Source organism: Colossoma macropomum, unplaced genomic scaffold (assembly GCF_904425465.1).
Source record: "Colossoma macropomum unplaced genomic scaffold, Colossoma_macropomum, whole genome shotgun sequence".
Classification (NCBI taxonomy): Eukaryota; Metazoa; Chordata; class Actinopteri; order Characiformes; family Serrasalmidae; genus Colossoma; species Colossoma macropomum.
In genome coordinates this window covers 58,623,815-58,648,210 of record NW_023494792.1, presented here as the reverse complement: position 1 = coordinate 58,648,210, position 24,396 = coordinate 58,623,815, and the positions used below count along the sequence as shown (strand labels likewise).

General features: G+C 40.3%; 1 protein-coding gene across 3 annotated transcripts in view; it reads left to right on the top strand.

Annotated features, from left to right (window-relative positions):
• The window catches only part of chchd3a (coiled-coil-helix-coiled-coil-helix domain containing 3a), a 153,567-nt gene that overhangs the window by 23,226 nt on the left and 105,945 nt on the right, over positions 1–24,396 (top strand). For all 3 annotated transcript variants that reach the window (XM_036577675.1, XM_036577674.1, XM_036577673.1), the window contains one exon: positions 14,208–14,301. In XM_036577675.1, the coding sequence (XP_036433568.1) occupies positions 14,208–14,301 (94 nt within the window). The remainder of the gene's footprint in view (positions 1–14,207; positions 14,302–24,396) is intronic.

Genomic DNA, 24,396 nt, shown 5'->3' with positions numbered 1-24,396 from the left:
CTTTCCGCGTGTTTTGTTATGTCCTGCGTATTGAGTGGGATGTTGTGGTATTGGGGTTGAGCAATATGACTATATTTCTAAATTGATAGATCATGTCACTATGTTACGTATGCTTCTCTGAGCATATCATCAGTGCTCAAACATTTCAACTACATGGTTCATTACAAAGGGAGCATAACTAGTCCTGCTTAATTAGATTTAGAGTAGCACGGTATGAAAAATAAATATTGTTACATCGTGTATTATGAAAATGTCTTGAATTATTGTGATATTAAATTTTTGCCGTATCGCCCACCTCTACGTGGTATCAAACCTGTAGTGGAGAAGGTCTTGGGTGTTACATCCCCTCTTGATATGAACGTGAACAGAGAAATCGCTTGTCTAATGTCCCTCGTAGAAGCTGTGAATCAGTTCCGCGTCGCTTTTACTGTTGATCTGCTGCTGCTCAAACTGTTTGAAGGCATCTGAAAAGTGCAGGGATTCATCACACACACACACACACTTCCTAAGCTGCTTTTTGTCCTGGGGTCATTGGACGGAAGGCAGGAAATACCCTGGACAGGTCGCCAGTCCATCGCAGGGCAGCGATTAATCAGTGTTTTTAATTTAAATTTTACATTTTTATCACTATTATTTGTAAAATCTTACAGGCCTGTTAATTATTTTCTTCCTGTTTAATTTTTTTTTTTGGTGGCAAAGTTTCAGTGCATCACTGGTAAATATTCTACCAGCTGATCTATTGCTGTTTTGGCCTTTGTTTGTGAGGTAGAGGAGAGTGACCTGGTGGTGAGATTGACCTCTTGTCAGCAGACAGAAATCAGATTTGCTGCCCTTTCAACCTCAGTTATCAGACACTATCTTTAATTCGTTGTTCTCAGATCTGGGGCCGTGCCTCTCCATCCATTCTAGAATCAACTGATATATATGACCGATACCACGAAGCAATTTCTGACAGAATCTAACAACACGTCAGCGGTGTGGGCTGACGTGCAGCAATGAAAACGCTCATGGTGGAATCTGTAACGGCAGCATTTGATGAGAAAAACATGCTAATGGAGCCGCTTACCTGAACAACTGAGCTGCTTCTTTCAGTAATCACTCGTCTGCTGCCATGCGGTCACTTACAGTCTCGTTTAAAGTTACTGAGAGAACCGAAGGAACTACCGGACTCTCTGCATAATGATAGCATTTAGCCTCGATTTAGCCTTTAGCATAGCAGCCCGCTAGCTGTTTCTTATTACTAATTATATAATAGTAAATACTAAATAGATACAGTAAATAAACAAAAATAAGTTTTCTTAAGCAAGCCAAGCTGAGTGTGTTTTATTTGTGATGCAGAACATAGATTTTTGCAAAATAAAATATTTAAATGTAACTGTATAAATATTAGGACTTATATGTGAGTTAGGTTAGATAGAGTTAGTATCGGGATCGGTACTCAGTATTGGCCGATACTGAAGGATCAGGTATCAGTATCTGTATCGGAAGGGAAGAAGTGTTATCGGTGCATCTCTGATTAATGCATATCAAAACTAGCAGCGTGTATGACATTAACTTGTTTTATCTTAACCAGTGAAAATCAAGTGTTTTAACTTACTTTTACTGCGTTTGCACTTCAGTGCATTGGTTTTCATCAGTTTTTTTTTTTTTATTTATGAAGCTAAACTCACCAGTATCTGAGGAGAACAAGATAATCTGCTTGCACCTCATGCAAAAACAGCGATTTAAAGTTAGCCTTTTTTTATGCCAGTCAAACGGTCCTCTCCTGTCAGAGGCACCGTGAGATCTCAGCAGAAGTCGAGACTCTGTTCCTGACTGTCTGTTTTTGAGCTCTGATTTGAGCTGATAATGACTGAAGACTGAAGTTGGCTTCCTGTTCACCAGCTTCTTATTTGAATGTTCTGTTCCACCTTAAATGGTGTAGCAGTTACGTTCTGCTTCATGTACCATTTAAGGTGGAATGGAAAATTGAAGAAGAAACTTCAGCTTTGTATAAAGATGTTTAAGCGTTGTTCCGGTCATCAGGAGATCGTGAGTTCGATCCCTGGTGATGCTACAGCCGTCTGTGGCTGGGAGTCTAGGAGAGCACAATAGGCCTCGCTCTCTGGGTGGGTGGGATGTCCCCTCTTCTCCCCCCATCACCCAATGTGATGCTAGGCAGTGCAGGTGTCTGTTAGCTGACGTAACAAAATAAAATATTTTTTAAATGTAACTGTATAAATATTAGGACTTAAATGTGAGTTAGGTTAGATAGAGTTAGTATCGGGATCGATACTCAGTGTTGGCCGATACTGAAGGATCAGGTATCAGTATCTGTAGCGGAAGGGAAAAAGTGGTATCGGTGCATCTCTGATTAATGCATATCAATACCAGCAGCACGTATGACATTAACTAGCTTTGTCTTAACGAGTGAAAATCAAGTTGTTAAGTGTTTTAACTTACTTATACCTGCGTTACCTACCGTGAGTTCGATCCCTGGTGATGCTACAGCCATCCGTGGCTGGGAGTCTAGGAGAGCACAATAGGCCTCACTCTCTGGGTGGGTGGGATGTCCCCTCTTCTCCCCCCATCACTCAGTGTGATGCTAGGCAGTGCAGGTGTCTGTTAGCTGACGTAACAGATCTGGCGGTTGGCGCTTTCCTCCGAGCGCTTTCGGCTGGCCAATGATGTTGCGTGAGCGGCAGTTCAAAAAGAAGCGGTGGCTGGCTTCACAGGTCTCGGAGGAAGCCTGTGTTAGCCTTCACCCTCCTAGTGTTGGTAGTATTGTGTGACTGGGGGAGTCCTAAGTAGCAGGTGGAATTGGAGACGACTAAATTGGGAAGAAAATTGGGGAACGATAAAAAAAACCCCAAAAAAGTCTGTTTTAATCGCCCACTGCAGCCCACGGCCCAATCCCATTTCACCCCTCGCCCCTACCACTGAGCCCTTAGCACTCCATTTTGCGTGGTCACGACTAGGTGTGGGGTAGGGCGAAGTGTTAGGGCTGCATGGCCCTCCAAACGGAGGTTTTTCAGAGGCTCCAAACAGAGAGTTATGAGGAAAAAAAAAGAAAAACCGGCAAATGGCTGAACAAGAGACCAAAGAAATTTTCTCCCTTAAAAAATTACAATAACCACTGTATTATCTAAGTTTAATGTCATTTCAATGTATTATGGTCCTTTTCTTCATAACAACCATAAAAAAATCACTAGTAGTCTGCTGATGTCTCGGTACGTAGCTAGCTAAATTTCCCGCTCCACCTTAAATGGGGAAGGAGTTCTGACGCCTGTTGTGCCAGAATGTAAATGCTGCACCGGTTAAGGTGGAATGTGAAAACTTCAACAAGAAGCTGGTGAATATCTGACTTCAGCTTCATATCACTGATGAGTTAGAGGTGAGCGATAATAAATAATTGCCCCCCCCCCCTTTGAAGGCATATGATGCCCTAAATGTAACCAAAGCCCAGCAGTGAGGAGCTGAACTTTACCCTCCTCTGCTGTCACTGCAGACTGGCAGGGTCGCCTACAGAGCAGCGCTAGTAGCTGTTAATGAAGTGATGCTCTTTTTATTTGAGGGTCCCATTTCGTAGGGAAGATTTCAAGCACTACCCCTTGTAACTCAGTTCCAAGAGGCAAGGTGACACTCGCAAACAAGGGGTAGGGGTAAAAAGAAGAAATGGATTGGGCCCAAGTGCTTTTCCTTCAGCTCTGGAATTCTTCCTAATGTTCTCTCCATTGTATTTATTTCTGACAACATGCTGGCCGGTGAGCCGTCCGTCTGGAGCGGAAAGAAACACTAATACAGCTGAGTTTAGCACACGCTCAGGTATAAAAGCTTCGTCTTGTAGAATCTAAAACGTGATTCCCTCAGTCACTAACAAGAAGTGACCAAAAATTGTTTTTGTGATAATGTGGATTTTTCAGCTCTCCTGTGCTACTGACACGTTCAGACTGACTGAGCATCCTGCCAGGGTTGCCAGATTGGGCAGGATCACTCAGAATAGCATTTTATGCTGCCTATTATGACAGTAATTGTTTATCAGTGATGTTTTTGCATCACCATGTAGTTTTTCAGTTGTCATTAACGATAATAATTATTAATAATAAATAAGTAATAATCGTGATAAAATAAAAATAATTTAATTGTTAAAGAGAAACACTTTGCTTTTTCTATTCTTGTAGACACTTAAAATGATGGTTCTTCAAGGGTTCTTTAGTAAATTTAATGGTTCTATACAGAACCAGAAACACTCAAAGAACCCTTTGCATGATTAAAGGGTTCTTTGCATCATGAAAGGGTTCTTCAGATTGTTGGAGAATGTTCTGTAGATGGTTCTGTATGGTTCTGTATGTTTTTGAAAAGTGACATAGCACCAAAGAAAGGTTCTTCTATTGTTATGATGCCAGGCTTGTTACAATAGAAGAGCCCTTTTTGGTGCTAAACAGAACCCTTTTCAAAAAGATTCTATGTAGAACCATATACAGCACATTCACCATTAATCTGAAGAACCTTTCATGATGCAAAAAATCCTTTAACCATAAAGAGGGTTCTTTGAGGGTTCAAGGTCCTATATAGAACCGTCTACAGCACGTTCACTAGGGGTGCGGGAAAAAAATCGATTCTTAGACGCATCGCGATGCGGACGTGAACGATTCTGAATCGATTCAGAAATATCAAAAATCGATTTTCTAAATATTTAATTTATAATGTTTGACGGAACGCAAAAGGCGGAACTTGGAAGTGGGTAAGTGCAGCGCCCGGACAGTCTGTGGCGGCACGTAACAAAAACACTACTGGGTGAGTAAGAAATCTGACCGGCTCTCTCTGCATTAAAGCCAGGTTAGATCAGGAGTCACAACACAAATGATAAGAAGAGCCATTTTGTCCTTACAACAAAAATCAAATCAGCTTGGGAGCCACAACATTTAATGTCCAGTATGTGCTGATGTCCTAGTATAGACTAAAAAATATAAACGAAAATGCGGACTTACTTTGCTCTGCTTCAAGCTTTAACTAGTTATAGCCATTTAAGGTGGAACGGGAGAATTCGAAAGAGCAGCGACTTCAGCTTCGCCACTTTTTGGTGTTTGACAGTCTCTCATTGCAGATTTAACGTACCAGGAAACCAACTGTGCTGCTTATAAATGCGAATAAGTCCATTCATCTCCAAATGTTCGTCTTAAATCTGTGCCTTTTCGTTCGCTGCTAGCCAGGTGAGACTTCGTTGCTAAGTGACCTGCAGTCTGCAGGCAGGTTCTCAGCCGTTGAGAACCAGGGCTTTCGCGCTGTGTTGCACACGTCCCGTCTCGAAGATATTTTACTGACAGAGATCCCACCACTCTGTACAACGAGACCAAAACCGTTATAAAATCACCAAAGAATACGAGTAGAATAGCTGTAACATGCGCTGCGTGGACATCCATCACCACTGGATCTTATTTCACCCTAAAAGCGCATTTTATCGCAGATGAGTAGCAGCAGCGTCTCATGTGCTCCAAACAGCAGTGAATGAGAGCCTTCCAGTTCACCTGCCACATCACTTCCATTTGATTTATTAATAAAAGAAATTGGAAGTAAATTCATTATGGATCATTACAAATACTTTGCTTTAAAACTACCAAATCCTCACACAGTAGGAAAATAGAAATCATGTATAGCAAAAAAAGATGCATCGATAATCGTTTTATAATCGCATCGCAGCCTCTGAATCATAATCGAATTGTGAGGTGCCTAGAGATTCCCACCTCTAACGTTCGTAATCAGTCTGCAGAACCCTTTCACACCGCAAAGAACCCTTTAACCATACAGAGGGTTCTTTGAGGATTCAAGGTTCTATAGAGAACCATCAACAGCATGTTCTCCATCAATCTGAAGAACGCTTTCATGATTCAAAGAACACTTTAACCATGCAGAAGGTTCTTTGAGGGTTCAAGGTCCTATAGAGAACCATCAACAGCACGTTCTCCATCAATCTGAAGAACGCTTTCATGATTCAAAGAACGCTTTAACCATGCAGAGGGTTCTTTGAGGGTTCAAGGTTCTATAGAGAACCATCAACAGCACGTTCTCCATCAATCTGAAGAACGCTTTCATGATTCAAAGAATGCTTTAACCATGCAGAGGGTTCTTTGAGGGTTCAAGGTTCTATAGAGAACCATCAACAGCACGTTCTCCATCAATCTGAAGAACGCCTTCACCTTGCAAAGAACCCTTTAACCATACAAAGGGTTCTTTGAGTGTTTATGATTCTATATAGGAAAGAACCATTTTCTTTCCTAAAGAACCCTCGAAGAACCATCATTTTAAGTGTCTACAACATACAAATATTCAAGATAATATTTAATGAAGTATTCGAAAATCAAAAATAGACGCAGTTCTAGTTCCTTCTGTGCATGTTTTCTCATCTTAATTGGTTTAAAAAAAGGCTTTTTTTGCGTTTTAGTGCTGTTTTGGTGCGGCTGATCTTCAGAACACTATATAAAGTGTGTCATTTTCTCCAAATCAGACGCAGAGTAAAACGCTCCAGTGCCTAAGAGGCTCTGAGTTAGGAAGCTGAACTGCTGCTTAAATTCCATTCAGATACATAATGTCAAACTTCACAGTTGATGAGATTAGACAGTTTCCATATGTGTGCTGTGCATCAGAACACATCTGCTGCGCCCCATGTACAACGTGATAACTAGACTTTAAAAACACTCCACCGTGGTGTCTGGATGGGATTTCGAGAAGCCGTGCATAAATCCTGTTTTTGTCACATCTCTGTGGTTATTTGATTTGTTAGAAGGAAATGACTGACTTGGATATGAAACATGCTCTCCTTCCTGGAAAGGGGATTTTGTTGGGGGGGATACAGATTCTGCTGTAATATGTCTGCTCACTGTTCTTTATACTCTGAAAATGATATTTCAAATAACATTTCAATCCAGCTGGGTTTTTATCAGGTTGAGCGAGCTTTGAGAACAGCGTGCAGGTATTTTCCGTATTTTACCCGTGTGTATGTTTTTGCTCAGCACCTGTGGGTGTTTGGATGTGCGTGTTATATAGATTTCCCGAAGGCTTGATTCTGTTGCCGTGGCTCATCTTGTCCAGTTAGGCTGGTGTCTCATGGGGAAAGGAAGGAGCACTCCACCAAAAAGTGGACGTTTAAAAATAGAAATTGAAAAAGTACCAAGTTACTTTTCTTTTAAATTCATCATACTTTGTATTCTGATCCAACAGAACGTTACACTCTTAAAAGGTGGTTCTTCAGTGGTTCTTTAGTAAAGACAGTGGTTCTGTATAGAACCGTGAACACTCGACTGAACTATTTGCATGATTAAATGGTTTTCAGGTTGACAGAGAATGTGTTGTGTATATAGGGCTGGGCGCTAAAACGATAATGATAAGTATCGCGATATAACTTTTCCTCGATAGAGCGATAAGACAGGTTCGATAAATGTTCGATATAATACACCGTTCTCACACTTCCACGTTTTAGCGAAAGCCCTGGTGGCGTTTTCTACTGCAAGGAAAGCGACACTACTCTGCTGTCGCCAGGAGAGGGCGCACTTCTGAATTTTTCGACTTGATTAGAGAGGGAGGGGGCCACGAGTAAAAAAGGGTCGCCAAATATACTTTAGCAACGGCTGAAACGCGGAGTTATCCAGTCCCTGTCTGAGTGGACCGGCGATCTGTTCTCCTGTGACCGAGTGTGAGTGACGAGGTCAGTGGTGTAACTGTACTGTCCTACAGTGAACTCACCTCTTTCCATGCATCCTAACAACTTCAGCGGTGTTAAATCACGTCTGCAGCGCCGTGTTACAGCGCCAAACCGTCATATTTTAGTATTAGTGCATTCTCGAGCAACGAAAGTGAAAGAAAGAAGTGGGTTCATGTTCGAAAGTAAACTGAGGACGCTGTGAGGCATTGGAGAGCGGGAGAGCGCTGTCTTTCCAGGCTAGCTGTTTTTAGCTGCTGGCTAACTTGAAGCAGCGCTCCGGCACAACACGGTGAACTGATGATACGGTAGATCAGACAAGACACAAAATCACTGCTTTCAGTTTAAACATGCCTAAAAGGAGGACTGGTGTGAGAGATTCACACTGCAGATAATGCTTTTACACAGCGAGCGTCAGATATACTGCGGTTCACCCCTTAAACTACTACGATAGCATAGAGAAACCCAGTCGTCTAGCTGGTGTCTGAATACTGTGATCTGCTCTGACATGGATGTGGTAGGAGTGACGGCAGTGACCTCCCGAACCGAGTTGTCGTTGTTGAGAAACTAAAGAGTTTAGCACTGTTGTTGGCCACTTGTTTAGCATTTGTAACGGGGTAGCCGAGCGCTCGACACCAGACAGCTAAAAATAATCTGTTTTCTTTCTTAAATCATGACTATTACAAAAATTGCAGCTGTGCTTTTCCAGCTGATAAAAACAGCTCAGAAACTTTCTCCCACTCTTCCATGACAGATTAGTGAAATGTTCCACTGTTTGCCGAGTGTTTGTCATGATCGGACCATAAGTGATAGTTTAAAACCACAGTTAACCACCCAGGAGCAAAATCAGCCTTCAAACGTGAAAGAAATCATGATTTGCCATTTATCGCGATATGTATCGATATCGAACGATATGAATTTTGTTTATCGTGATTAATGTTTTTGGCCATATCGCCCAGCTCTAGTTGTATATGGTTCTCTATAGAACCTCGTGAAAAGCGTTCTATATAGCACCAACAAGGGTTCTTCTATTGTTACAATGTCAATCTTGTACACACTTAAAAAAGATGGCTCTTGAAGGGTTCTTTAGTAAAGAAAATGGTTCTATATAGAACCATAAATGCTTGCCTCATTAAAAGGTTCTTCAGATTGATAGAGAATATGCTGTAGATGGTTCTGTATGTCACCAAAAGGGTTCTTCTGTTGAAACAAGCTTGACATCATAACAATAGAAATAAACACTTATTGGTGCTATATATAGAACCCTTTTCGAAAAGGTTCTACACACGGCACATTCTGAAAAGTGCTTTCAAGATGCAAAGAACCCTGTAATCATGCGAAGGGATTTTTTTGAGTGTTCATAGTTCTATATAGACCCATTTTCTTTACTAAAGTACCCTTGGAGAACCGTCGTTTTTAAGAGTGTATTTAATAGAAAAACCTATTTTGGTGCTATATTGAACTCTTTTCAAAAAGGTTCTGTATAGAACCATATACAACACATTCTCCATCAATCTGAAGAATGATTTTATCATGCAAATGGTTCTTTGAGTGTTCATGGCTCTATACAAAACCAGTGAGCCTCATTCATTATTATTAAGTTATTCTTGGTAAAGGTTCCAAGGCCTGAAACATACTTCACGCAACGACGCGAACGCAGACGCTTCGAGCTGCTCAGACAGGGTTTCACGCATAGTTGCGTTCAAAAATGTGTCACAGTGCATTTCATAACGCAATGTGAGCGTTACAGCAGGGGGCACTATAACGACAGCCAAGCCTGAGCAAGCGGTCTTGTACCGCCAGCGTGCTTCTCAACTGCCATAGCAGACGAGCAGTTGAGTCTCACGCAAAGACGGCATAAAAATATGATTAATTATCGCATTTTAATCGAAGAGAGGAGGTAAAGCAGCTCACTCTCCTCTCCTGTCCGCGTTCAGCTCTTGAGGCTGTTGGAATAGCAGTAGATCCCTGTCTGATTTGCCCTCTTTTGCCCCCTTCAGTACTGCACAGCAACGTAAGAACGCACAGAGTTTGTACAGAAGGACCGAGCGTTTGCAGTGCGTTGGCCACACGCTGTTATTTGCGTTCGTGTCCTTTCGTTAAGTATATTTTGGCAAGATCATAAGTGTTCTTAAAGCGCAGAACTGTTCTCACCTTTGTGCTCTCGAGTGTGTGTCGATTCTGTTCTTACCTAAGAACAAATCCCAAATGCAAAAACGCCGGTGAATGTCAGAGTCTTCGTGAAAACTACGTGAGTTTTCAGAAGAAATTTCTTGAAATTTCTTGTAGCAACTGTTGCAAGGTTGAACAAGCTTTACAGAACACTAAATTCCCCAAATTATTTTAGGTTCCTACGTCATATTGAGCGTCCAGTAGACTTGTGAGATCATCTCAGCACAGTAATGTGATGATGCCATAGAGAAGCTTGCCTGTGCATGAAAGGCTGTAGAATGGCTCACTCTGTTTAGCAAGCCCTCTCATGGAAAACAAACCAAAGAAACCAAAGAAGTGCTTCTTTTATAGAGAGTTTTAAAGACAGACAGCATATTTGGACGGGTATACTGACTACAAATAAAGGAAAACACAGATTATCGGGCAAATCTGATTCATATAATACATCCTGAAGCTTGAATGGCACTTTATTTGCTCCAACTTCATCTCCTTCAGCTTCAACGCAGTCATAATATCTGTGATTGTCTTTTTCCTCAGTCAGCTGAAGCCTAGTTTCCAGTTTAAACGCAGAGCGAGGCAGTTGAATCAGGCTGGAAATGGCACGTAATTTGCTGCTGTTTAGCACAATTACACCGTGAAAAAAAATATACACGCATACAAACGTCTGTTTTTTTTACACAATCTGTCCTGAGTTGTTGCTGCAACGTCTCAGTAGGTTTTGTAGGATTTTTGTCAGGTTTTATAAAGCCTGTCCAACCTCGCAGTGTGGACAAGTGAATTGTAGAATATTTCTCAGATGACAGTATATTCTGATTTTTACGGAGCCCGTAAAAATAAAAAAAACAAAACTTAATGACATTGCGTTCCCTCGCAAATGTTTTCCGTTCCCTCGCAAATGTTTTGCATTCCAATTCAAACGGTTTCCATTCCCTTGCAAAAGCTGTGCTTTGCTTTAGTTCAGAGACGGAGCAGCTCATTTAAATTTTATGTTGATCTTGGATTGAAATATAACGACAAAGTGTCGCTTCTCAAAATCAAACATGATTCTGCTGTTAGTGGCTCAAACTGAGACTGAGGTCGAGGGTCCTCGTACAGTAAAAGCTCCATTTACAGAGATGCAAAGAACAACAGCTGAATAAACTCAGCACAGACTGGCCAAACTGGGAAAACAGCTTTTAACGTTAGCTATGCTAAAAACAAAGCTCTAATGTAGGCAGTGTCGTTGGGCACCTCGGGTCCTGTGTTAGCTTGCTGTCTGATGAGCATACATTTTGCGAGAGAACGCATTTTTTTGTGAGGGAATGCAAAACATTAACTTTTTTTTTTTTTGTTTGTTTTTTTTGTTTTTTTTACCTGTCGGATGTGGAAGAAGACACACAACCATTAAGGTGAAAATGAGTAGGTAGTCAGTTCCACAACAGGATAAGGAAATTAAACATAGAATGAAGATAAGCTGGAATAATAGGATGCACTGATACCGGAATTGTGGACACCGATATTTCCCGAGTGCACATCTCTCGATGTCGATACATGAACGTTTATAAAATGTAGAAATTGCGACTTAATCTGGATTGATGTTTAGTGTATGTAGCATTTAAAGTGGTGTAACATTTTCATCACTGTTAGAGCAAAACCGAAGAGAAACAAACTTAACTTTGAATGGAAGTCATTGTAACGAACCAGTGGAAGTCATTTTGAACCATTTCTATTGGTCCGTTTGTCATGAAATGTGGACACAGTTCAAACGGCAGCTGGCATTTTGCATTTATGTAAAAATAAATACAACAAAAATAGAGATTGCTGCACATTTACAAATGCAGTAAAGTGAATAAAATGCAGAGACTTTATCCTAAACATCTAAAACATCTAACACATAAACATTTTGCTGTTCCTGAGTGAAATAAATACTTCATCACATATTGGTTTGAAAAATTCTGCCAGTCTAATTTAGGCTGCTACATAACATTGAGCGTCCACTAGCCTTGTGTGAGATCTGCCTCTAAACATCTGTCCAGTGACACTGATTTCTTTTTAAGCAAATATCTTCCAATATCTATATGATCTCTAAAGTATATTTAAGTCAATAAATTGATTGAAAATAGATTGAAAATAAAAATGAATGGAAAAAAGCTAAAGAACTTTGACAAATACAAAAATAATGAAGTTTCTTTTCATAATAAAAATGTTATTATTTCTAACTGTGTCAGTACTGCTGTCCAGGGAAGCCTCTGACTCCTTTCACAGTTAGAAAATGACTCTATATGAGAACAGATAATCCATATTCCTGTAAACGTGTTGACAGTAATAGAACAAATAAACAGCAGCCAGTCATAGACTCTGGAGGAGAATCTCTCTCCTCATGTGATTTCTTCCATGTCAGTTATGGACAAGCAAGTCTTTTGGACTTATGTCCGAGGCTCAGAGGGAAGAAGTGTCTTGCAGGCAGTGCTAATGTAGCTGCAACGTGTCAAACTTCCTGTCCGAACACTCTCTCTCGCCTGTCGGTCAGTCTTTCCTGTCTTCTTCATTTTTCATTTTGTTTCTACAAGTGCTGGGAATGGAGGGAAAATGTTGTAAACAAGGCATCAGGCACACATTTATTAGAATTATTTTCTCATCTCTCCATCTGGTGTTTTTTCCTTTTTTTTAGCGATGGAGCCGGGCCCTTTTAAATTTTTTTTATTTAATTTTATTTATTTATTTTTTGAACAGATTAAATCTCCATCTGTTAAAGCACAGATGCATTATTGAATGGAGCTCTTTAAGTGCTTCAGAGACGGACCTGCTCATTTCTGAATATTCGGCTACAGTCAACAGTCTTAGAGGGCGCAGTGGTGCAGATTTAGGCCTAAATGCCATCTGAATGTGGCGCCTCCGTCTTTTTTAACGTTGTCCACTGCTGAAACGTTCAAACGCAGTAGTTTTAATAATAGCAGTGCAGTATGCGTCACGCTAATACATCATAAAACCTTTGGGATTACCTGTGGTGTTGACCAATCCTGACTGCTGGCCTGACCACTGATCTATAGCCTAGTGATTACAAAGAAGCTAGCATCAGTGTATCTCTTAACAAAGTCATAAAGACTCTAGAATCTAAGAAAGTATCTAGATAGCCACCTTAGCTTCAGTTTTTAGCTGGTGGTCTTTCTCATCTGGCTAGTCATTACTGTCATTTCACTGTTCTCTCAATTTCTACAGTTGGACAGCTGCAATATTCTGCTTTCCAGCAGTGACATTAGCTGTTCTTCTATCTTCTATCTGCGTTCACCAGCTAACAAAAAATAAATAAATAAATAAAATAAACGAAACCAGCACTAAAAATCCACCCAAAGCAGTTGAAGATTTCTGAAATGTCCTTCTACCTTCAAGATATGTTACCAGAAAGGCTTTTTCTAATCTTTAAACCGGAAAATCACTCTAGGGACTGTTGTTGAACCACTGTAAGATTACGAGTAAGTGCAGATATAGCAGTAGTTAAATTCTTCATTTTGCTAGGTAGATGGTTAGGATAAATGAAATAATGGTTAAATTAAATGTTGACTTTTTTTTTATTCATTTTTTAAGAGGCCTGCTTTTAATACAAGAGTTTTTAATAGAGATGCACAGATATAGAATTTCTAGGCTGATAACCGATAACACCTTGTTTTGGCCCATATTCATACTGACGTAACTGTTTTTTTCTTTTGTTCACCAAAGACATTTATTACCTAAATCAGACATCACAGTTACTGAAAAACAATTATGTAAGTAAATATTATACATTAGGTACCAGACACTTGCGGTAGTAAGTCAGCATAAGGTTTGGAGTCTTGCCCAGAGACAGATTGGTAGCAGTGGCATTCCTGTCTGGTAGAGGAATCTCTACTTTGATGTATCACTGTGCTTTATGTGAGTTGAAACTAAATGAAATGGCTTATTTAGTGACTACTTGTCACTATGCATGTGTATGTCGTTGTTCATGGCTGTGAGTGCCTGGTTTGGTGCCTTGAGGTTATTGGTGCCTAGTGGTGCTTTATTGAACCCATTGTTTCATATTAAACAGTTATCAGACATTTTTTGTATGTGCACACTGTTTTTATGTACATATGTCAATACATAACCATTTAGAAAATGTAGAAATTGGCTCTAGATCTACCTGGGTTAGCATTACAGAGAAATATTATCAGATTACAATAAATATATGATCAAATATTGATTTAAAAACTTATGTTATGGGATGTGATTCCAGTATCATCGTACATCCCTGATTATTTCACACAGGTGTTATCCACTTTAACTTCAGGAAACAACAACAAACCTATGATCATATACACAAGCCCATTGTCTCTGTGTTAAAATTGTACTTGTTTATTATTTTCAGTGAATGAGCCAGAGTTGAGGAGGAAGATCGCTGAAGAGCTGCAGAAAGGCCTGGAAGAGGAGAAATACAAGGCACAACAGGAGCTCCAACAGTGGTGAGTGTAGAACAGCTACCTCGGCCTTCAGGAAACACCACTGTCTGCGTACAAAGCGCGCTAAGAGTATGTTCACATTTGGCCGGTTTGGTTAGATTAAAACAAACATTGGTGCGATTGCTCTGTTAGTGCGGATCGTTAGTGAAAATGCTGCCAATTGTGCGCTCCAAACACGCCGCCCCCCCCGAGGAGGTCGTTCTTGGTCCACTTCCAAACAAACTCTGTTGTGGTTCATTTGAAGATTGAAGAGGATACAGACTGAACACATCTAAATGGACCAAACACAGAATGAACTTGATGGAGAATGTGTCATATATGGTTCTATACAGAACCTTTTTGAAAATGGTTATTTATAGCACCAATAAGGGTTCATATATTACAATATCAAGCTTGTAAACACCTAAAAAAGATGGTTCTTCAAGGTTTCTTTAGTAAAGAAAATAGTTCTATATATTTTGCATCAAGGGTTCTTCAGGTTGAAGGAGAATGTGCTGTAGATGGTTCTGTGTAGCAACAAAAATGGTTCTTCTATTATTACAAGCTTGACATCGTAACAGTTGAAGAACACTTTTGGTGCAGTGTAGAACCATATACGTTCTCCATCAATCTGAAGAACAATTTTACCATGCAGAGAACTATTTAAGCGTGAAATGGTTCTGTATAGAACTCGCCAAACACAGAATGAACTTGATGGAGAATGCGTCATATATGGTTCTATACAGAACCTTTTTGAAAATGGTTCTTTATAGCACCAATAAGGGTTCATATATTGTTACAATATCAAGCTTGTAAACACCTAAAAAAGATGGTTCTTCAAGGTTTCTTTAGTAAAGAAAATAGTTCTATATAAAACACTCAAAGAACGCTTTGCATCAAGGGTTCTTCAGGTTGATGGAGAATGTGCTGTAGATGGTTCTGTGTAGCACCAAAAAGCGTTCTTCTATTATTGCAAGCTTGACATCGTAACACTAGAAGAACACTTTCAGTACAATATAGAACCATATATGTTCTCCATCAATCTGAAGAACCATTTTACCATGCAGAGAACTATTTAAGCATGAAATGGTTCTGTATAGAACCCGCCAAACACGGAATGAACTTGATGGAGAATGCGTCATATATGGTTCTATACAGAACCTTTTTGAAAATGGTTCTTTATAGCACCAATAAGGGTTCATATATTACAATATCAAGCTTGTAAACACCTAAAAAAGATGGTTCTTCAAGGTTTCTTTAGTAAAGAAAATAGTTCTACATAGAACCGTGAACACGCAAAGAACCCTTTGCATCGAGGGTTCTTCAGGTTGATGGAGAATGTGCTGTAGATGGTTCTGTGTAGCACCAAAAAGCGTTCTTCTATTATTACAAGCTTGACATTGTAACAGTAGAAGAACACTTTCAGTACAATATAGAACCATATACGTTCTCCATCAATCTGAAGAACAATTTTACCATGCAGAGAACTATTTAAGCATGAAATGGTTCTGTATAGAACTCATGGTTCTATATTGGACCATTGCCTTTACTAAAGAACCTTGAAGAACCATTTTTTTAAGAGTGTAGAAATAAAGTGCATCGTAATATTGATTTTTGGTTTGGACCAGGAGAACCAAACTATAGATGTAAACGCACCCAAAGACCACCAGTGTACATGGCATTGCCTAATTCAGCAGGTCTCAAACGTTTTTAGTCTGAATCTCCCTTTGTGGACAGTAAATCACAAATCATGGGCTTTCCCACACACAACCTATCAAATATAGGCAATAAGGCTATTATTATTATGTAAGGCCATCACAGTAGCACAAGGGCCAGATCACCCACTGCACTCTTTCTTCTTTACTTTACTTCCAGACCGGAGATACAGAACATTAGTGTGTAAAAAAATTAAAAGCCTGCTTTACAAAAAGTTTCATACCTTCAGCCATATCAGCCCTTAACAAGCTACCCTGTTGGAATAGATGTTCTAAAGCAGTGGTGTTTAATTAAAATTCAATACGATCCTGTTAGAGAAAATTTTCTCAAGCAAAGATCCGGAACATCATAATGTCTAACTTGCATCATGATTCAGTGCCATATACTGTTTACTGAAGTAGCCTAGTAGGTATATCAACATCTTATACAGTCAACAACTGAATGTCAAATCAAATAAAGTGCAATTCAGTCATATTTCAACAACATTTATTGTCAGTTTTCTGTTTTTAGAGCAGCCGTGTGAAATAACTTCCCTCTGACTCACTTTCTTCTCCGACTGCTGTCTCTCACCTCGTCCCTCCCTGTGTGTGCGTCACTCACTCGAGTCTCAGTGCTTATCGTAATGCACAGATCTGATTGGCTGAGTAGCGTCACGTGTGACATTTACAACGCATGCAATTGGTCTGTGAGTTTCCCGGCCGCTAAAGCTACCGTAATGACTGGAAAGCTATGCCGGATAAAATAGGACCCCCCACCCCGTCGAAATTAAATAATTCTCCACAGTTTATCGGTTATAGGTCCAGGTCCGCATAGGACAGCGTCTGGGTCCGGACTCGGACAGCGGTCCGCCTATTAGTGACCTCTGATCTAAAGCCTGCTCTCAAAAAGAGTAACTGATGTATATATGTAGGCCTCATGTCTTTAAATGTGCGTCTTATGGACAGGTCTTGTTGCTTGTACTCTGTCTTGATAATGTTTACCCGAATGTATGAAATTTTTCAAATGTCTGATTTTGTATGTCCGAGAACAATGTATGAATGGCACAGGCTGTGTAAAACAAATTTCCTTTCTGGAGGACAATATAAGAATCCAATCTAATCTAAATATATGGTCACTGTCAGACAAAAATCTCTCATCTCCAAAAGTGTAGCTAACTTTCGTTGGGGGTTAATATAAAGATTTTATATTAATTTTGGACAGTTTCCATTTTTCCATTTATCTTGGAACTTTCATATGTAGAAGGAAGCTGCTACTTTCAAAAGATGTCAAAAAATTAATGTTTAACCGTGAGTGCATTTGCATGCACTTAATAATCTGATAACTGCAGAAAATTAGATTTTGTCACTAATCTGATCAACGTGTTTACTTGGACTTGAGTGATCAGATAATGGAAAACTCCAGGTCTACATGAGTCAGACAGTAATCAGATTTCTACTTTGTAACCGGCCAATAAACTCACAGAAGAAGACGTGATGTAAACGTAACATCCAACTCATGCCTCAGCTTTTCATCATCGCGCCACTTTAGCTGAAACAATGAACATGCATCGTCTAGAAGATGAAGCATATTTAAATCCTTCATTTCATCGAGAATGTAGTCGGTTTCAGTGTCTCGGCACAGCGCTGCTTGCTTATTTCCGGTACCGCCGCCTGTTTTCGCACACGCGCCGACTGAGAAATCCGAAAGAAATCAGAGTAAGAGCTCACATGCACCGAGAAATCTGATTACTGAGCTAAAATCCAGCTTTCTTCATCGGATTTCTAGGTCTTACTCCGATCTAAGAAATAGGGAGTGTGCTGTTTACATGACCATTTGAATAATCAGATAACTGCAGATATCCGATTATGATCGGATTATTGAGTGCATGTAAATGCACTCAGTGTTTTGTGGCAGAAGCAGCACCGCTCTGCAGTAATTTATTTGTAATTCTATTTGTTTACTTGATTATATTTATAAAATTTGTTTTCGTAATATTTTTTTCACACCTTTTGTCCTACCTTTATGAAAACATCCCAAGCATCATAAGAACTGCGGTCTCAGTTCTAAGCAAAAACATTGTGCAGCTCTGGTGCTCGATACATTTGCCAATCATGTAGTTTTAATTATTAAAGCTTAATAAATGACTCTCTGTCTCCTTCCTAATAGAAATGCTGTTGCATCTGATGTCTTGACGCTGGGTTTGAATGTATTTTTGAGATCAGATAGAGGAACAGTTTGACAAAGACAGATCGCGGTTACACAGATAAGAATGTTGTATCTCGGCAGTGGTCAAATTGGGCCACAGATTTAGCCGTGTGGTCCGTGGACTCGTTCACCTCTCTTCCGGTACCCATCAGCCTCACTCTTTCCGCCTTCTTTTTTTCTTCAGATCAATTAATCACTGGAGAGAGACTCGCACGGGAGGTAATTTCCTCCTTTCTGATGGGGTGATCTATTAACTTCCACTGATGGGAGCTCAGTCTCTCTCTCCCTAATTCACATTCTAATATGCTTTGTTGGTGAGAAAAATAGTGTTGCTGTAGTGCTGGAGCAGTGTAGGGCAAAGCAAGCGCTATGTGGAACAGGGGTAGTGAAGTTGCATTGTTATACTTTATACAACAGTTAGTTACGGCCACGCAAGCTGATTGGTTGAGAGGCGTTCTAACCGTGCTGATATTTCGCCACAACATCACGTTTTTTTCACAAACACTGTATCACTCCACTGAGACGCTGTTGCTAAGCAACGACTTTGACGGCTGTAGGAGACACTCAAGCCATTTGACCGTTTTCACTTCTTACTTTGCCACAAACAGAAAATGGACGCTTTTAAGATCACATTTGACCGACAGCCGATTTGGTCAGACTCTGAAGATGAGACGACGCTAAATTCCCACACTGTCATCACCACTGAGCAGCTTTTCAGTCGGCAGCTGTGACAGAAGAACAGCTAAACAACCTGGAATCAGCCAGAAATGAACCCAATACCATTCACCAAACGTGTAGTCTGATCTTCAGAGTCTGACCAAATCAGACTGAACCATAAAACTGCCGCAATATCAAGTTTAGCTCAGTTTTGTCAATTTTTGCCAGATCAGTATTAATGTTGTTTTGTTCCAGCCAGTCTGTAAAGCATCTTACAGCCCGTTTAGTTTGGCGAATGGTGTTGGGTTCATTTCTGGCTGATTCCAGGTTGTTCAGCTGTTCTTCTGTCACAGCTGCCGACTGAAAAGCTGCTCAGTGGTGATGACAGTTTGGGAATTTAGTGTGAGGAGCTGGAGAACGAACTGTGGCTGTGCAGCGAGTGGGCGGAGCTCGTTACTCTGACGTAACAACAAGCTGCTTGTTAAGGAACTATAATTTGGTGAAGGAACTGCAAACATTAAAACATATTAAATGCCGCGTTCACGGCCCAGTTTATTAATTTATTGCTTTATTTATTTAGCTGTTGTATAAAAGCAATAGAACACTCAGGGTCTCCCTCTCATGTTCTATTACTTAAATATGAGCTGCATGACAGCTATTAATAGCCCATAATATAAACACTTCATGGCGAAAGGGTCAATAGAAATACTCCAAAATTACTTGGAGTAAAGCTTTACATGAACTTACATTCAAAGTTAAGACCATTTCAGCCTCTCCTGTAAAGTTACCATTTTGGAGATACTTGTTTTTTTGGACATTTGGGAAATTTCAAGAAAATGCTACCAGACTTTACTTCTTTTAATTTTCAGCCATGGTTATTCTTTTTCTTTCACTCTCTTCTCACAGAGGTATGATACTACTAAGTAAACTGCTACCCTCTTCAGATTAAATCAGTAACTCCCTCTAGTTTGGACGTCACTTTTAAAACATAAGCAAAAAATCTAGAACGGAAAAATTTGTCGGCCATTTTTTTTTTATTGTCAGCATTATCGATAATGTCCAGTAATTATTTCAGCCTTAACGTCTTTCCCTCCATTTCCCCCCTTCCTCTATTTCATCATGAAAAAGGGCAAATTGCTGCATTAACTTTTACTGAAAATGTTTTCTGGAAGGTTAATACCACTAGCATGTCTTATAGTTGTTTGACCGGTTAATGTTACGATTTTGTGCATGTCAAAATGAATGAAGTCTGGAGGCCTTATTGGGTCCTGACCCGGAAAATTGCTAGCGTGACTTTTACGGAATATCGATTCTAACCCCCATGCTTGACAATTCGCTGTATTCCCCAACCAACTTTAGTGCAGCCAACTGCAGAGGATTTCATCCTAGGGCTGTACGTTTAGGTCCAGATAGATAGAAGTGAAATGTGACCAGTCCGAGTCAAAAATCTTCCAATTATGATTTACAATTGAACGCTAGGTGCTGTTGAACAGCATTTGTGCTGATTATACAACTTCTATAGGACAGTAACAGATGCATAACACTAATATCGTCTGCTTACCGTATTATCTACACAGTCCGCAAACGACATTATCTGTTTTGCTCCGTTTGCTGTGGAGCTCCAGAATGTAACTCTAGTTCGTGTCACCCTCTTATGCCAGTAATCCTTTCAGTCCCTCACAGGGCCACAACACTGACCTACAGAAATTGCTATTGACAGAGAGTTTATTTTCTGTCGGCCATAAAAGCAAATTTAGGGGCAGAGTCTCTTGTTTTACAGCATTGTTGTCGAGGTGACGGAGGCAAAGTGCTCCGTCCCATCGCCCAGGCAACGCCATTAAGCCAAAGTAGGGGCTTTATTGACCATGATGTCACGCTCGGAGGGACAGAATCAATATTTTCCTTAATGTTGTCTTCCATTTAGATGTCCATGTCCCGCGTTTCTTTCTTTATTTCGTCTCTCTGTCCTTAGGTTGTTTTTAAAGTGCCCTAGTGAGGCTATAGAACTGAATAGGATGAAATTGTTTTCTTGGTTTGGTGGTTTACTGTTGGCTCCGAGTGATGGGGGTACGGAGGGGAGTCGTCTTTGTTTTCGTCCTCCAAACTCACTGTTTGCAGCAGTGTTTTATGGATCTGAGGTGAAGTGATCATTTTTCCTGAAGTCCCTTCTGGTGTTGGATATTAAGAACAGCTTCCAACCAGAATCGGACCACGCAGTATTTTTGTCTTTCATGATGGTCGGTATGCCAGATTAGGCAGTCGTAGTGCCATGAATTTGTGCCGTGTCTTGGTTGGGAGGCTGGCAGCACTACAAGTTTGACGCCGACCAATCATCTTTCAAGTTCTTGCGCGAATTCATGGGGAGGAGGGTCAAGAAACTGCCTATCAGAAGTGCTTTGTGTGATGCTGGCGGTTTTGGGTTCTGAAAAGAAAGGAAAAACGATCAGGGACCTGTTCCTAGGTGTCACGAAGAGGACACTATGGTCTGTCTGTCCTTCAAAGAGAACTTGAGGGAACAAATGTGTTAACATATCAAGAACATTATGTAAATGTGGCTTCTAAGTGTGATGTAAACAGGTGCTATAAGCTTTTTGGACTGTCATAGTGCTCTCTTGAGGAAATGTCAAAAAGGCAGGGGTATTGTTACCACAGCTCAACAAACCTTTCCTCGGTTTCGTTGCGGCCGACAGAACTCTGTCATCCTATCGGTTAACGTCAAGGAACATATCGTAGGAGATGTCAAACTTGGCAGAAAAATACAAAAATTCTAACATGCTAGACTTTTCATTGGGGTGTCGTGAGGCGTCCCAGATGCCACATTGCTGTTCTTCAATTATGTCGCACTACACGACCTGTACATTGTTCCCAATGCGCATATTCAGGCCCGATGCTGGAAAATTGTTGGCTGCAACAAAATGTTGTCAAAATCGAGCTGAAATCGTGTCGTCTGATCCCAGCATTAGGTTGGCATGCTAGGTAAACTTTGATTCATGTCGATGCCTTGCTTTTGCTTTGATATCCTCAACCGTCCTCCTGTAACTGTTTAGTGTCTGAACCAATTATTCAACGTTATTGAAAATGTTGACGACAGTAATTGTTGACAGATGTTTCCGTTGTTGATTATCGTTTACATTTTTAATGTGGCATCTAACCTAGAGTGAGTTAATGACTTGAAGAGGACAGGGATTCTGTTGTAGTGTCATACCTATGTGAGCAGATAGCGAAAGGAAAAGAACGGTAACGGCTGAAAATTAAAAAAGAAATATAGTCTAGGTACATGAGGGTTAAAGCAGTCACATACTGTATCGTCCCTGCGGTGACAAAACCCCCGTACCTCCAAAGAGGTGCCTTTAAAGGGGAAGGAGAAAAGTTCTCAGCTTCTAATGGAAGTTCATGGATAAATGATTTATTCCAAGTAACTTTTGTATTGTGTGAAAATGTCATGATAAAGTCAGAGCCAAATGTTCAGAGGGCTGCTGGGGATCGTAAATTATGTCAGAGAACTGAATACCTGTGTCAGCAATGGAAATACAGTGTATTTTGCAGGCCAGCAGCTTCAAGTAATGTTTACATCAACCATCAGAATGAGGAAAAAATGTGATCTCAGTGATTCTGACTGTGCCATGATTGTTGGTGCCAGACAGCCGGTTTGGTTTCTATAACTGCTGATCTCTTGGGATTTTCATGCACAAGAGTCTCTAGAGTTTACTTAGAATGGTGCAGTAAAGAAAAAACATCCATCGAGCGGCGGTTCTGCGGACGGAAATGCCTTTTTTGATGAGAGAGGTCGACGGAGAATGGCTAGACTGGTTCGAGCTGACTACCACTCAGTCATCGCTTGAATAGCCACAGCCTGTATTTGGTGTATTGTTGGTGACCATGGGCATTCCTTCATTGCCACAATTTATGATCTTCTGTTGGCTACTTCCAGCATGATAACGCGCCATGTCACAAGGCAGAATTCGTCTCAAGCTGATTTCATGAACATGACAATTATATGACATGAGTTCAGTGTTCCTCAGTGGTCTTCCCAGCCACCAATCTGAATCCAATAGACCACCTTTGTGATGTGGATTGGGAGATTCTCAGCATGAAGGAACACCTGAAAAAGCTGCAGGAATTGCAAGATGCATGTCATGTTAACATGGACCAGAATCTCAAAGGAATGTTTCCAACATCTTGTGGTATCCATGTTAAGAATTGAGGCTGTTTTGAGAGCAAAAAGATGCCCTACCCAGTATTAGTATAGTGTTTCTGATAAAGTGCTCAGTAAATGTAGTTCGTCTAGTTAACTAGCACTTTAAAATGTTAAACCAGCTTAAATGAAGCTGCGGCCTGAAGAGCTAAAACATTAATCTGCATATTTCCTATTATATCACTTTAGCTGTTGCTGGTGAACAGAACCTCAATTTCTGAGAAAATTGCCAAACTTTTTGTTACAGCTCTTATTGCAGGCTGATATTATTCCATCAAAATATGACTTTTTTGCATCCTTCCTTCCAAAATGCTGTGTAAGGGGAAAAAACACCCCATGGGGCGGACAATTTCATATTACTGTTGAAGCTATTTGGACATTTCTACAGTTTCATCCGATTTTCCTCCTGCTAAAACTGTTGAATGGCGCACCAGGTAAAGGCAGATCAATAGCAGTGCTGCATTCATTATCTTAACCTTGTTACGTTTGAAACATTAACTCAAAATAACTGACACATTCCTGTTTTATTTATTGTTTTATATACAGGACTCATTATTAGCTTTGAAATTAGGCTTTAAAAAAACAAGCAATTCCCAGTCCTGCAAGTAATGCTTGGTAATGTTTTGATGTTCTTTGCGCAACTGTGCTTTGGGGAAACTCATTCCGGTTTTAATGCTGCTTTAATTCACTTCACTTCTCCCACTCGGTGCAGGAGAGATGGGATTTCACCGTGCTGAAAATCTCTCTCCTCTCCTCTTTTCATTTCTCATCCTTACCAGCACGGCTCAATATCCGTGTTTGGTATTGAGTTGTTTTTTTCCCCCCCGTTCGCTGTGTGTTTTCGTTAAAAGATCCATGGCCGTCTTTTAATTGAAACTAATGACGGTGCGGATAAGCTCCTTTTCCCCGCCGTTGCCATCAAGTGGTAATTGAATTGCGATATTATTTCAGAGGCCGTTTAGGAGGAAATGTGAGCCTGAGCTGGACCGCTGTTAGATGTGTTACTGTGAGGCCGTGGTCCTGCAATTAAACCTCCGTTTCGCAGTGTGACGCTTGACACCTGATTTAATTTTCAGATAATTTTTCTTTTAAATACATGTTTATTTGATTACTTTACTTTCTTTTTTGAATATTTTTTCTTTGAACTACCTTTTTTTTATGTGTGTCTACCGTTTAGTATATTTGTGGATTTTTCTGTGTCTTCTTGTGTGTCTTGCCTTATTAATGTGTTTACAGACATGTACACTGATCAGAAATATTCTGACCACCTCCTTGTTTCTACGCTCATTGTCCATTTTATCAGCTCCACTTACCATATAGGTGCACTTTGTAGTTCTACAGTTACAGACTGTAGTCCATCTGTTTCT